This window comes from Neoarius graeffei, chromosome 22 (genome assembly GCF_027579695.1).
Source record: "Neoarius graeffei isolate fNeoGra1 chromosome 22, fNeoGra1.pri, whole genome shotgun sequence".
Classification (NCBI taxonomy): Eukaryota; Metazoa; Chordata; class Actinopteri; order Siluriformes; family Ariidae; genus Neoarius; species Neoarius graeffei.
In genome coordinates this window covers 2,248,193-2,262,265 of record NC_083590.1, presented here as the reverse complement: position 1 = coordinate 2,262,265, position 14,073 = coordinate 2,248,193, and the positions used below count along the sequence as shown (strand labels likewise).

The window sequence follows — 14,073 nt, the reverse complement described above, 5'->3', positions numbered from 1 at the left end:
TCACTTTCGACATTTGATATGTTGTCTATGTTCTATTGTGAATATCAGTTTTTGAGATTTGTAAATTATTGCATTCCGTTTTTATTTACAATTTGTACTTTGTCCCAACTTTTTTGGAATCAGGGTCGTATATTATTCAGGGACTTTTGTCCATGTCATGCATCTCTGATTGATTAATGGTCCATTTGGAGGTAAAATAAAGGAATATGGAGGGTAACTGTGTCGTTGTGCTTCAGATTTAAACCCCAGTAGATCAGTAACCGCAGAAACAGAAATAAGATATTTATATTAAAAAATACAGAATCTAATTTTATGTGAGAAAAACTCACAATGTAATTAAAATAGAGGCAAACCGACCTGAAACAAAGCATAATGCTGTTGATATAAATCACATGTTAATCTACTGATAAACTGATATTAACTAAAAAATGTGGATTAAAAAACATCAAGTCAATGAATTTCAAACAAGCTTTCATTCATTTTTCTTTTGTTCTTCATTTTAGTACCAAGCATTAATAATTTGATCCACAAGTCTGCCTGGTGTTGTTCTTTCTGACTCGATGTGTGCACGGCCCTCTGCAAACCCTTTACGCATCGCCTCTTTAACTTCTGCATCAAGTTGAGCTTTAAATTCTTCCTCTGCCTGTTTCCTGGCTGCTTCTCTCTGTGCTTTCTGGGTCTCCAGTTCTTTCTTGTGTAGCTTTTTAATGTACTCAACATTTCTCTCCATCACTTTATATCTTCTTTCTTCTTCTTCTTTCTCCTTTCTGAAATCTTCCTGTTGTTTCCGTAGTTTTTCCTCCATTTCCTTTTTGTGTTCTTCCTCCTTTTCCTTTCTTTCTCTCTCATCTTTTTCTCTTTGTGCCTTTAGCTGTTCCTCCATATTTCTGATCTTTTCATTGAAATCATTTTCTGTTCTTTTCCTTTCTTGTTCTTCTTTCTCTTTTCTTTCCTTCTCTCTTAAATCTCTCTCCTCCTTTTCTTTCTGTCTTTCCCACTCATATTGCTTCTGCTTCCTAATCAGCTCTAAATTCCACTTATCCATAGCAGCAATTCTTTCCTCCCAGACCTCCTGCTGTTTGTTTCTCTTCTCCTCCTCCTCCCTTATCCTCTGCTCCCACTCTCGTTGCTGAGATAACTGAAGATCCTGTAGTTCCTTCTTTTTACTTTCCTCTGCCTCCTTTATCTTTTCTTCTAAATCCCTTCTTCTCCTGTCTTCTTCTGCTGCCTTCTGTTCATACTCCTGTTGTAGTTTCTTTAATTCTTCTTCTTTATGGATTTTCATCTCTTCTTTTTCTTTTTCTAAATTCTCATTCTCCGCTGTCTGTTTCTCCTTCCACTCTTGTTCTTTCCTCCTCCTTTCCTCCTCCTCCTGATCTCTCTGTTTCTGATCTTCCTGTCTTTTTCTCTCCCACTGTTTCCTGTTCTCCTCTCTCTCTCTGTTTATTTGTTGCATCCATTCCTTCATCTTCATGTCATCTTCTTCTTTTCTCTTCTGAAAGTCCTCTCTTACCTGTTGTTCCCTTTTTTCCATATCTCTTTTTATTTGCTGTTCTCTCTGTTTAAATTCTTCCTCTTTTCTTCTCTCCTCTGCCTTTTGTCTTTCTTTTTGTTTCTGCATCTCTCTCCTCATGTCCTCCATTTCAGCTTCATGTTTGGTCTTCAGTTCTTCTTTCTCTCTCTCTATCTGCTCCTCTCTCTCTTTCAGTATTCTCTCCTTTTCTTCTTCTGGAGTTTCCTCGACCTCCTGGAACATCTTAATAGTGTAGCAGCCTCCTCCGTTCACCTTCACCATTAAGTCGATTTTATCCAGGAGCTCTGACACCTGAGTGTTGCTGGATTTATCACGGTTGTTGAACACCTGATATCGTTTACCACAGGCTGACAGAAGTTTGTTTAATTCTGGCCCAGCACTTTTCATATACTGTTCAAATGGCTGTCCTTTAAGCACATCACCCCAGGTGAAGAGTACGATGGTGTATGTGTTCGATTTTCTACCAAAAGTCTTTTCAGTGATGTTCACTGCCTCTCTCTCCTCCTGTGTGAAGCGTTGTCCGATTCTCAGCACCAGCAGGAACACGTGAGGACCAGGTGCTGCCATCGATATGCATTTAACAATCTCTTTCCTGGTTTCTTCATTATCAGTATTTGTGTTAAACAGTCCTGGAGTGTCGATCACAGTAATCCGTCTCCCACCGAGCTCTACTATCTCTTTCTGACACGCAGTGGTAACTGGCTGAATTGAAATCATTTCTTCAAATACGTTTTTCCCCAGAATGGTGTTTCCTGATGCGCTCTTCCCAACTCCTGTCTTCCCCAACAGCACAATTCTGAGAGCGTCAGGGCTTTTTGATAAATCTGTACAAAAAAAAAGGCCATTAATCTTTAAAAGAGACAAACATGAATAAAGCTGCTCGAGTTATTATAAAATCATGTCATGGGTTTTGTCCTTATTTTATCTCATCTGAACTGTCAAAAAGTAAAATTACATCTGCAAATTTAATTCCTTTTGACATGCTAATGATGATGCTGTACAACAAAATGTTTATTTATAAACAGTTTCTGATAAATGCAAGTAACAGCTGTCCTTTTCCTTCTGAGAAAAGCAAACAGACTGATAAATACTCAGATTATTTTAAATTGATAATCACTTTACCTTCTGTTTGAGTCCTCCTCTTGAGTTCAGTCACTTGTTGTTGCAGATTTTCAATTTCTCTTTTGTACTGCAGCTGTGTTTCAACCTGGGCATCAGCGTACATGGCCATCGTGTACAGACGATTGTTGTTGTTTTTAAGAAGATCTTTAACACAGATAAACAGATCATCTGCTTTTGTTTTGCTGCTGTAGAATCTAGATCGTCCTCCATATGTCTTTATCACAGACTGAAGAGTCTGATCTATCTGTTTCTTCTGCGACTGCTGGTTGATGAGGAATATGACATGGTCATTAATTCTGGAGCCGAAGACCCTCTGAATCATCTGTATTTCTGCTTTATCTTCATCACTGAGACCTTCAGGAACCATGATAAAGAAAGCATGGACTCCAGGATCACAGACAGAGACACAGTGTCGAGTCAGACGCATCACTTCCTGTTCTGAGAGCCGAGTGTTGTAGAGAGCGGGCATCTCCACCAGCGTTATCAGGTGTCCACACACTTCTCCCTTCCTTACCACACACTCGGAGCTGGACTCTGACTGGACCAGTGAGAACTTTTTACCCAATAATATTTCAGACACTGAGGCCGTTAATGCTTCCATTCCCAGCAGCACTAGGTTCAAATGTGGAGTCTCTTTTAATTCTGCAATTAAACAGACAAACAAACAAATTAATTGTGTTGACAATTACAATATTACAACAGCATCAGGAGCTGTTCGTTTAGCAACAGAATGATGGAACTGTCAGTGCACGCTCAAAGGGAAACCTGTAGATGGCAGTAATGCAACACTGTAGATGCCAGCTGCTGTAAAACCCAATAGAAGAAGAAGAAGAAGGTAAACCTGCGCATGCGCACACGGACTTCCTCTGTCTGCTTGACTGCGCCAAGCGAGCGATTTCATGCACATTATTTGCTTTAATCCCCTCAAATTAAATAACTTCCCAGCCACAGAATGGCCTGATATTTTGTGAGATATTACAGAAATAAACAGATATCACAATCACCACATTTCAGAGGGAACTAAATTTCACCAATTTTATGAAATCGAAAGGCCGTCTAGCTTTAAAAGTGCTACACAAATAAACTTCACTTGACTTGAATGCTAGAAAGAGAGCAAGCAGAATTCTACAGTCTTAACCTGAGTGCAGAATGTGCTTTAGTCAGGGCTTTGAACCAGAATTTTTTTCCTATCGGTTCGTTCCGAACAGAAACGGAATTTTAACGTTTCCAGTTTTGGGTTCCACCATTAAATAGACGTTCCCGAACCGGTTAGAACAAAAAAATTTCGTTCCCGGAACGGTTAATTACGTTCCCTGTCAGCTGTTTAACAAATGGCTATAAAATTATGTCTCTGTCTCATCCAGCTTAAGCCAAATGTAGGCTAATTCTATTACAACCTTCATTAAATAAGACAAGAAATAATTCAAAACAATTATTATTTCAAATGTTGGCGATTTGGATTCTCAGTATGTCTTCCCATCTACACAAACAGAAAAAGTGCCAAAAATGAAAGATAATTCGTTTAGTGTGTTACCAAAGGCTAGTCAGGCCCCATTGAGGGCTATCGCATGACGTCACCGCGCTGCGAGATTTTGTTAAGCGCCATATTGGAAGACCAAGTACACATCTATGCAAGTACATACATACATAAAACAAACTACACCTGAAATTTAGCCAGGGCCAGTTCTGCCCTAATCTGGACCCGGGTGCAACATCGCGCAACCCCCCCCCCCCCCCCCCCCCCCAAAAAAAAACAAAACAAAACAAAACCACCAGTCTAAATCAGGACAACCATCACATAACTATAACTATAAACATTTTATATCAACTATTTTAACTAAATGGGCTATAATAAATAAGCCTGCAGGCAGCCACGGCGGGCTGCCTCAGAAAATAACCTTAAAACTCGTTTTGCATTTTCTGCCTCCTTTTTTGTATTTTCGACCCTCCGTTTATTTTCTTTCCTTTTCTGAAAACCCGATTTGTGTCCAGACATTTTGTTCTGCTACCAACGAACTAACTCGTCAGGTCTCGTCTCTCGAGCCCGCGATGATTCCCGTGGGAAGGGCAACAACTGATATATTTTTACAAACAGCCAATAGGGAGGTTGCATCGTTCAGGCTCTTCTTTGCTCAGACACTCAGTAATGCACTTACTCACTTATTATCACGTGGAGACATGATAGCAGTCCACCCTCCCCCTCTCTCCATTAAGTCAGCGAACGTCACACAGGAAGTGAACCCCAGCAGGTCATAGAAACTTGCGCAGGAGAAGAATGACTATTTGTAGGCTACAGAAACTTTGAGGAACGAAATAAAAAACGGTATTAACCGGTTACCATTATTTTTAACAAGCGTTTCTGTTCCGGAACAAAAAATAATAAAGTTTCTGGTTCCGTTTCTGTTCCATGTGAAATAGAAAAAGTTCCCGGTTTTCGTTTTTGTTCCTTGAACCGGTTCAAAGCCCTGGCTTTAGTTTATAATGAGCTTATAATTTCATTACTCATTTCCTGAGTTTGAATGATCTGTTTTAAAAAACACAGGTAAAAAGAAAAAGAAGAGGTCTAAAAAGAGCCTTTGATCAGTGATTGGTCAATGGGAACCATGTCAATCAGTGATTGACCAATCAGTGTACTGTTGATCAGTAATTGATCAATGCAGACACTGTTGATCAGTGATTGGTCATTGGGAAAACTGGAAATGAGCAATGACTAATCACTAACGTGTGCTCAAAAGTCACTAGATGATCACCAGGGTCCTCAATTCCTCCATATATACTGGAGTGTGATCAGTCAATAATTTGTAAGTTGACTGGATCATAAGCTAAAAGTTTCCTGTTACCATGTTACCTTTTATGAATTTACTGGAAAATACTGGAATACTGAAAAAAGGATAATTTGTAATTGTGTGGTGGGTACTTACTACGGTGTTCCTTCTTTATCAAATTTAATCCAATTTGTTTAATTTTATCAAATGCGGGTTTTATGCCTGCATGATCAAGCAATCCTCGCTTTTTCGGTTTAGTATGCTCTCCCAGTGTTACTGTTTCTTGATTTTCCAGTTGGCCTCTGAATTGCTCAGATGGTTTTTGGCCTACTGCAGAGTCAGCTTCTTCATATACCTCACAGATAAGGTTTCCTTTATTCACCTTGACCGTCTCTTCCATCTTCTTCACAAGTGCATCCTGGCTGCATCCACTGAAATTTAAATGTCTGTAATTACATTTGGCAATGATCTCCTGTAGGACAGTTTCCTGATCTTGAGCTACACTCGTGCTCATTTCTATGTTCTTTCTCGTTAGCACCATGGTGTAATTATGAGCCTCCTCAGACAGATCTGAAAGAATGCGATCCACTCTTCTTTTGCCTGCTTCAGTGAAGTCTTCTGGCTGTACAATTAGCATGATCACATGAGGTCCAGGAGCCGACAGAGACACACACTCTTTAAAACACTGTGTGAGCTGATGATTCGAGAGGGTTTGTTGAAAAAGATGAGATGCATTGACGATGGTGATGGATCTTCCCTTCACATGTCCACTAACTCTCCCACACTGAAATGATACTGAATGTCGAGACCCTTCAGTCTCAAACGCAGTTGTGCCCAGGATGTAGTTTCCCACGCTGCCGGTGTTGGAGAGACTTTTTCCCAACAGAATAATCCTCAGATCAGACACTGCAAAAGAAAAAACACATTCAAAGCTACAGTGCATGTACTGGGTGTAATCCAATACCATTATCTTTATCTGTATCTGTTTAGTGCTAAAAATATTCATATTTGAATTTAAACTGAAAGTGGGCGTGGTCTGTACCAGAAGGTTTTTATGAGAAGCCCATTACTCTGCCCTGGAAACACTGAAAATCAGTGAGGGGGGGAAAAACAAAACAAAACAGGACTTCTGGAAGAGGAATCCATTTTAGTCACAAATTATAACTTTTTACAAATGTATTTGTTCAATTAATTATATAATTTAATTGTTTAATTTTTGAACCAGATGTCCTATGGAACTTTCTGGCAAGTTTTATATCTTCTTTCAAATGTCACTGAATAAACTATTAATAATAATAATAATAATAATAATAATAATAATAATAATAATAATAATAATAAACTATTACCACATACTGTAACTGTTTCAAAATGACAAGGACTTTCCCTAATGAAGAAACTAGCAGTTGACAATAATAGCCATCTAATAATATGTTATCAGATTTACATAAGTTGTTTGTTTGTTAGTTAGATTCCATAAATACCAGAAATTTCTATGGACATTCTTATCAGACACTTCTATAAATCTGGAGGCACTCTGAGTGTTTCTGGAGTCCTTTAGGCAGTATTTTGTTGTCATGACTGCAGCTTCCAGAAAGATTTTAAGAATAACAGAGAACGATCGTTTAAAACAAGGAAAAAGATTTGCAATGAGCAGACAAATTAATATTATTAATATGAATTAAATGAGTATTTGCAGAGAGCCCAGTAGAGCTATGCTGGTGTCCAGAGGTGGAGAGAGAGAGAGAGAGAGAGAGAGAGAGAGAGAGAGCATGTGTAACCCAGAGCATAAATTAAAAAAAATAAAGACACAGAAAAGTGTGAGCAAATCTCTAAATAAAATGCACCTTGTGTTCCTCATTTCCCAAGAGCCACAGGAGTGTTAGAATAATCTCATCTTATCTCATTATCTGTAGACGCTTTATCCTGTTCTACAGGGTCGCAGGCGAGCTGGAGCCTATCCCAGCTGACTACGGGCGAAAGGCGGGGTACACCCTGGACAAGTCGCCAGGTCATCACAGGGCTGACACATAGACACAGACAACCATTCACACTCACATTCACACCTACGCTCAATTTGGAGTCACCAGTTAACCTAACCTGCATGTCTTTGGACTGTGGGGGAAACCGGAGCACCCGGAGGAAACCCACGCAGACACGGGGAGAACATGCAAACTCCACACAGAAAGGCCCTCGCCGGCCACGGGGCTCAAACCCGGACCTTCTTGCTGTGAGGCGACAGCGCTAACCACTACACCACCATGCCGCCTGTTAGAATTATGTTAAAGAATTTTTATTCTGTTAACAGCGTTGCCAGATTCTGCCTATAATTTCTGTGTGTTGCAGATATACAGTATACTCCTATTGACAAACGCACTCCACTTTTAACTTGTTTCTGTTGTTGGTTTATTGTTTTTTAAATGAAAAATAAATATGTCTACTGTCCCTCTGTCCAAACATTCTGTACTAGATTCTATCTTTTTGTGAGGTTTCTGACTTGAAGTTAAGGTGGAGTTTAGGTGGAGTTCTTCCTGAAACCTGGCAACCTCCCCACGGACATCAGTGACAGCTGGCCTTTAAAACTGCACATTTAAATGAAAACTTTTTTTAATTTAAATTATATTTTTTCATCCTGCAGGATCTCGATGCATTTTTTAACCCAAAATATACTCCATCTGAATGTCCACATCTGTATTCATATCCATGCAGGCTGCATTATCTGTTCACTCCAAATAAAGTCTTTGTTTACTTCCCTAGTATTTAGTGTCACCATAATGCAGTGGTGGCCAACCAGTCGGAGCCCAAGAGCCACAATTCTTACTGTGTTACGGCAAAGAGCCACATCGGCACATGAACATGGGCACACAAATATTACCCTCCTTCTGCACGCGCGGACACACACACACACACAGCCACATTGATGTCACACTCCAACTTAACCAATGCCCCACACCAACATGATAATGATGCATTTACTGCAGTACCAAGACCACAGGCCAGTCATTTTCAACAGTGGCGACTGGTGAAGAAAATTGTAGGTGGGGCACAAAGGCAGACATTGTTTACATGTGGGGATTCCCCCCATTGGGGGGGCTCCGGGGGGCCTCCCCCGAAAAATTTTGGATTTCTTAGATGCAATTTCCTGTATTCTAGTGCATTTTGGAGTTACCTGTTTAACATCGAAAATGCAAAAGCCATTTTGATTCAGCTTGAATTCTCAATTGCATGACCTGCACAAGACCTGCATTCAAATAAATAAGTATTCAAATAAATACAGTCAGTCAGAAAATGGAAATTACAAAGTGCTAATTTAATTTCCTCAAACAGTACAAGCTCCATAGGCACTGGGAACAGTGATCAGTGCAAGTGCAAATATAGATAAAATATAATACAATGCTCAAATTTTTGAAAGAAGAACACACACGCACACATACAAATTGATAACTGGAAAACAAATGAACAAATACATAATGTATATACACTACATGACTGAGCCGCATGACACCAGGCAAAGAGCCGCATGTGGCTCGCGAGCCGCGGGTTGGCCACCTATGCGCATAATGTATGAGAGTACAGAGATCTGAACAGAAGATACTCGAACTCCACTGTGATTGTGAGGTGGGCACTTATTTAACACAAATCATCTCTCCTTGCCCTTACAGAAAAACCACATGAACTTCACATGTGACTTTTGCACTCAAATATGTGGAAAATGTGTTTTGCACATGGGAAACGTGGTTTTGCCCCAATTTTATGTGAATCACATGTGATCCCATGGTAACACGTTACAAAATCTGATACCATGTATTCCACATGTTACCACATGTGGTAACATGTGATCACATGTGAAACACCGACATGTAATATAGCTGAAAATTATTATTATTATTATTATTATTATTATTATTATTATTATTATTATTTATTGATTGATTGACTGATTGATTGATTGATTGATTGATTGATTGATTGATTGATAAATATTTTATATAAAGGTGGCTGAGACTCCTTTACACAAGACATTAGTATCAGTATCAGGATTTACTCTTGTATAGACTGAAACAGGTGACGGATCATCAGGTCTTTTTGCAGACCTGATCATTTTTTGTATTAAAATGCTTTTTTACGGTGTTAGTGTTCTATCAGGACTGCAAAGTTCCCTTTGGACTTACATTTACTGACACTGTAATACACTACATGTTCTTTACTACATTCTCACAAAGCCTTGAGCTTAATTCCAATTTTCTTCCCCCCACTGTTGAGGGAAAACTCTGAAGTGGAAAGAAATTGTAGATTTATTCAACTTGAATATTAATTTCTTCCACTGATGTCCTTATTTGTGAAAGTTTTAAATCAGAGTTTTTACTGCCTATTCCAACCTTCTTCCACATTCTGCTGTACGTATTTAATTGTATCGCGATAAAATGCTTTCTTTAATTAATATAGAAGTTGACCCAATCAATAAAGAACATTTTTGAGGAAGCTGCAATAGATAGCATGCACTAAAGTGTGGGAAACTAGCTTTAACTGTAGACTTATCTAGATCTTTAACATCTCATGGTCATGACTGAAAACCATAAATTACACGTACCTTTACTCTCCTCCAGGTTTTCCTTTACTGTTTTTTCACTTAAATGTTCCTGATGTCTTCTCAGTGTTCCTGAGTGTTTCTTCTCTTGTAGCGCACTTCCCCCGGTCTCATTCACCACTGCATTTATTTTCTCCAAAAGCTGAAGGACCTGATGTTTATTGAATTTAGATACATTCTGAATTCTGTGGTGTCTAAATTCGCATTCACTGATGAATCCATGGTCTTCACCTGTAGTTATCACTATTGAGCGTTTCCGAGACAGTGGGCTGTAAGTTTCCAATATGCTTCTGACTCTGTCATGTTGCTCATGTGTGAATTTTTCTGACTGAAGCACTAACAGAAACACATGAGGTCCAGGATGAGCGAGAGAAATGCACTCCTTTACTCTCTGAGTCAGTTCCTCCTGAGAGAGATGTGGATTATAGAGATGAGGCGTGTTGATGATGATGACGGTTCTTCCCTCCACGTGACCACTGGCTCTCTCACTGTGCAGCTTTACTGAAGGAAGATGAAGTTCAGTCTCAAATGCAGATCTGCCCAGGATGAAGTTTCCCACTCTGTTGGTCAGGAGAACATTTTCCCCCAGCAGCACAATTCTCACTTCAGACACTGAAACATTATTAGGAAACAAAATATGAATGATCACGATATCAGGCAGGTGGTTTAATGCCATGTCTGATCTGTGTGTGTGTGTGTGTGTGTGTGTGTGTGTGTGTGTGTGTGTGTGTGTGTGTGTGTGTGTGTGTGTGAGAGACCGTTAAGACAACACAAGGTTAAACTAATTGATTAGGGTTTAAGCTGATTTCAGGGACAACACTGAATTGGTATTTTGACAATCCAACAACTAAGGCACATTTCTGAACAACATTGTTCAAATATAGTTCTGTAAAACATAACATTTATTCATTCATAGAATTATAAATCATCAGACAAATGACAGTATTGTTTCTGGATATTGTGAAGTCAATGATACTCACTTGTGAGTGGAAATATCGGCAGGCTTCTCCATCTCTTAGGGCTTAAAAACCCTGTGAGGGAGAAAAATTCTATCAAGTTGGGTTCAACACACACCATTACATCAATTTCCACCATATGGAATTTTCCTTTATTTTGGATTTTATCAAAAATGATTAAGTTTCCACAGGTTACAAATTTTGTCCGATCTTTATGAAATTTGGCAGAGACTATCTTCAGACCAAGAATCGCAAACATCATTTGTTGGCTTTTTGATTCGCCAAAGTGTTCTCCCATTACAGCCAATCAAAATCAGCGGTCAAGCCATCAAACAGGAAGTGAGCTCATATCCCAGCAATGCTTTGATGTATCAAACCCAAACTGTGTACATGAACTTGGGACCCCATTTTGAAGGAGCAGAAAAATTGTGTCATTTGACTACCAGGAGACGCTGCAATAAATAAAAATGCATTTTGCTTAATTTGCCTTTAAAATAATCTTTGTGTCTGGTAATACTGTAGGGGATCCCAAGGGGAAGATACAGCAATTTGTCTCGTCAGCCTAACTGATGCAGCGCCATATTGGATTGTATCTAAAGGTTTAAAAAACATTCACAGGCCACAAATTTTGTTCAATTTTCACCAAATGTGGCACAGATCATCTTCAGACAAAGGTTCAGTTTTTATTTTCAAAACCATTCGTCCATTACAGCTGAACAAATTCAGCAGCAAAGCCACCAAACAGGACGTGAGCTCATATCTCAGCCAAGGTTTGGTCAATTGACCTTGCATTGCATACAGCCTTGACAACATATGTTTCCATGGCAACTATTGCCTGCTGACATGCTTGGTCCCCTCATCACTGCTTTCAGCTATATTCTATTCTAGATCTAAAAGTTCCGTTATTAGTTTATTAGTTAGTTTATTAGTTTATTAGTTTATTAGGATCCCCATTAGCTGGGCACAGACCCAGCTATTCTTCCTGGGGTCCAACAATAAAATCATATACAGTTAAAAATTCTATACAATTCAATACATTCATTCAATCAACCATCAATTGAAGAGAAAAAGAAAAAGAGAAAAAAAACATATAATTTAATTACTTTAATAATGATTTTAAACCTAAAAAATCTCTACCTCGATTCTACATTAACCTATTTTATATATGATAGGCTCAGATATTTTTTTACGTGTTTTTTGAAAACCACTTTACTATTCAATGTAGTTAACTTAATTGGCAGCTTATTCCATGCTTTAATTGATCTGTATTCAACAGTGCGTAGAAATGCATTAGTATTAATCTTTGGGACGCTCAGTCGCCCTGCTGCTGCAAGCCTTGTGTTATATGTATGAATGTCACAACTTTTATAGAGCAGATTATAGTGATTTAATGGAGTCTTGTTATATAAAACTGCCCAAATTGATGTTAATAAGGAGACATAAAACCTATCCTCCACTCTTAACCATTGTAAAACTGAGTGCATGTAGTTGATGTTTGTTGTGTAGGAACATTGAAGAACAAGACGTGCTGCCTTGTTTTGGAATCACTGAAGTTTAGTAAGGTGATCTTTGGTGGCATTTGACCACACAATATTACAGTAATCCATCTGCACTAAAACCAAAGAGCATACAATCCTCTTTCTAAGTTCCTGGGTAAGGAACTGGCCACTACGTCTGAGTAATGCCAAGCCACTACTCATTTTCTTAACCATGTGGTCAATCTGTTTAGACCAGGACAGTCTGGAATCTATGATGACTCCAAGTAGCTTTACTTCCTTTACCTGTTCAATTTGTTCTTTATTAATACAGAGATTAAGTGCGGAGTCATGACTCAATGAATGACTAGAGCCAAAAACAATACTTTTAGTTTTTGATATATTGAGAACAAGTCTATTTTGTTTTATCCATCTTTCTATTGCTCCTAGCACCTTATTTAAAACATGTGTCAGTTCGGCTGATGTTTTTGCAGATGTATAAATGGAAGTATCATCTGCATACATTACAATTTTTGCGTTTTGTACAGCTAAAGGTAAATCATTTGTAAAAATGGAGTACAACAAAGGTCCTAAACAGCTGCCTTGTGGCACACCACAGTCTACATTCACACTGCTTGAGAAACTGCCATTAAAATAAACTTTCTGGGATCTATTTGTTAGATAGCTGTTAAACCAATTTAAAGCTGACGTTTTGAAACCATACCTCTCCAACTTTGGAAGTAACAATCCATGATCAATGACATCAAATGCTGCAGTGAAATCTAACAAGACAGCACCACATATTTTTTTGTTATCAATTTCTCGCAGCCAGTCATCTGTCATTTGGGTTAAAGCTGTACATGTTGAAAACCCTTTTCTGTAGGCATGTTGAAATTCTGTTAACAGATTATTCTCAGAAAAATAAAATTGTATTTGATTAAAAACAATTTTCTCAAATATTTTACTAAGTGCAGGAGGAAACTTATTGGTCTGCTATTTGATGGTGTAAAAGTTTTCTTTTTATCTTTAGGTAGTGGTATAATTTTTGCTTCCTTCCAAACTTGGGGAAAAATGCCACTCTTTAAGCTGACATTGAATATGTGGCATATGGGGTGGGAGATATAACTCACTGCCATTTTCAGAAACTTTCCATCTATATTGTCAATACCTGCTTGTTGGTCCTTGCAAGATGAATTAATTAACTTGCTTACCATGTCTTCCTCCACTTTGGCAAACTGAAAGCTGCAAGATTGCTCCTTAATTAGTTGCATTATCATAGGGTTGGAGTCATTACTCCCCTTTGATAATTGTTCTTTCCTTAATTTAGCCACTTTGTTATGAAAATAAGTATTTAGATGATTGGCAATTTTTATTGGATCTGTGATGAATGTCCCATCATTCTCCATGAATGTTGGTTGTGAGGGTGTTTTATTCCCCAACATACTATTCAACGTTTTCCATATTTTTTTCCCATCACTGCTAAATTTACTTAATTGTGAAGTCAAGTATGCTCTCTTTTTCTTCAGGTTAAGCTTAGTGACATAATTTCTTAATTTACAATATTGTCTTTTATCAGTTACGCTCCTGGTCTTGTTGGCTATTACCTTTGCCTCATTCCTCAGTGCCATCTGTT

General features: G+C 38.5%; 1 protein-coding gene across 3 annotated transcripts in view; it reads right to left on the bottom strand.

The window, feature by feature from the left end:
* Nucleotides 1-458: 458 nt before the first annotated feature.
* LOC132870523 (GTPase IMAP family member 8-like) overlaps nucleotides 459-14,073 on the bottom strand; it is a 28,399-nt gene continuing 14,784 nt past the window's right edge. For 2 of the 3 annotated variants that reach the window (XM_060904188.1, XM_060904189.1), the window contains 5 exons: nucleotides 10,990-11,040; nucleotides 10,013-10,621; nucleotides 5,578-6,327; nucleotides 2,657-3,298; nucleotides 459-2,358 (listed from right to left, as the gene is read on the bottom strand). In XM_060904188.1, the coding sequence (XP_060760171.1) occupies nucleotides 500-2,358; nucleotides 2,657-3,298; nucleotides 5,578-6,327; nucleotides 10,013-10,621; nucleotides 10,990-11,040 (3,911 nt within the window). In that variant the 3' untranslated portion in view covers nucleotides 459-499. The remainder of the gene's footprint in view (nucleotides 2,359-2,656; nucleotides 3,299-5,577; nucleotides 6,328-10,012; nucleotides 10,622-10,989; nucleotides 11,041-14,073) is intronic. The other variant, XM_060904190.1, reaches the window with a different exon arrangement.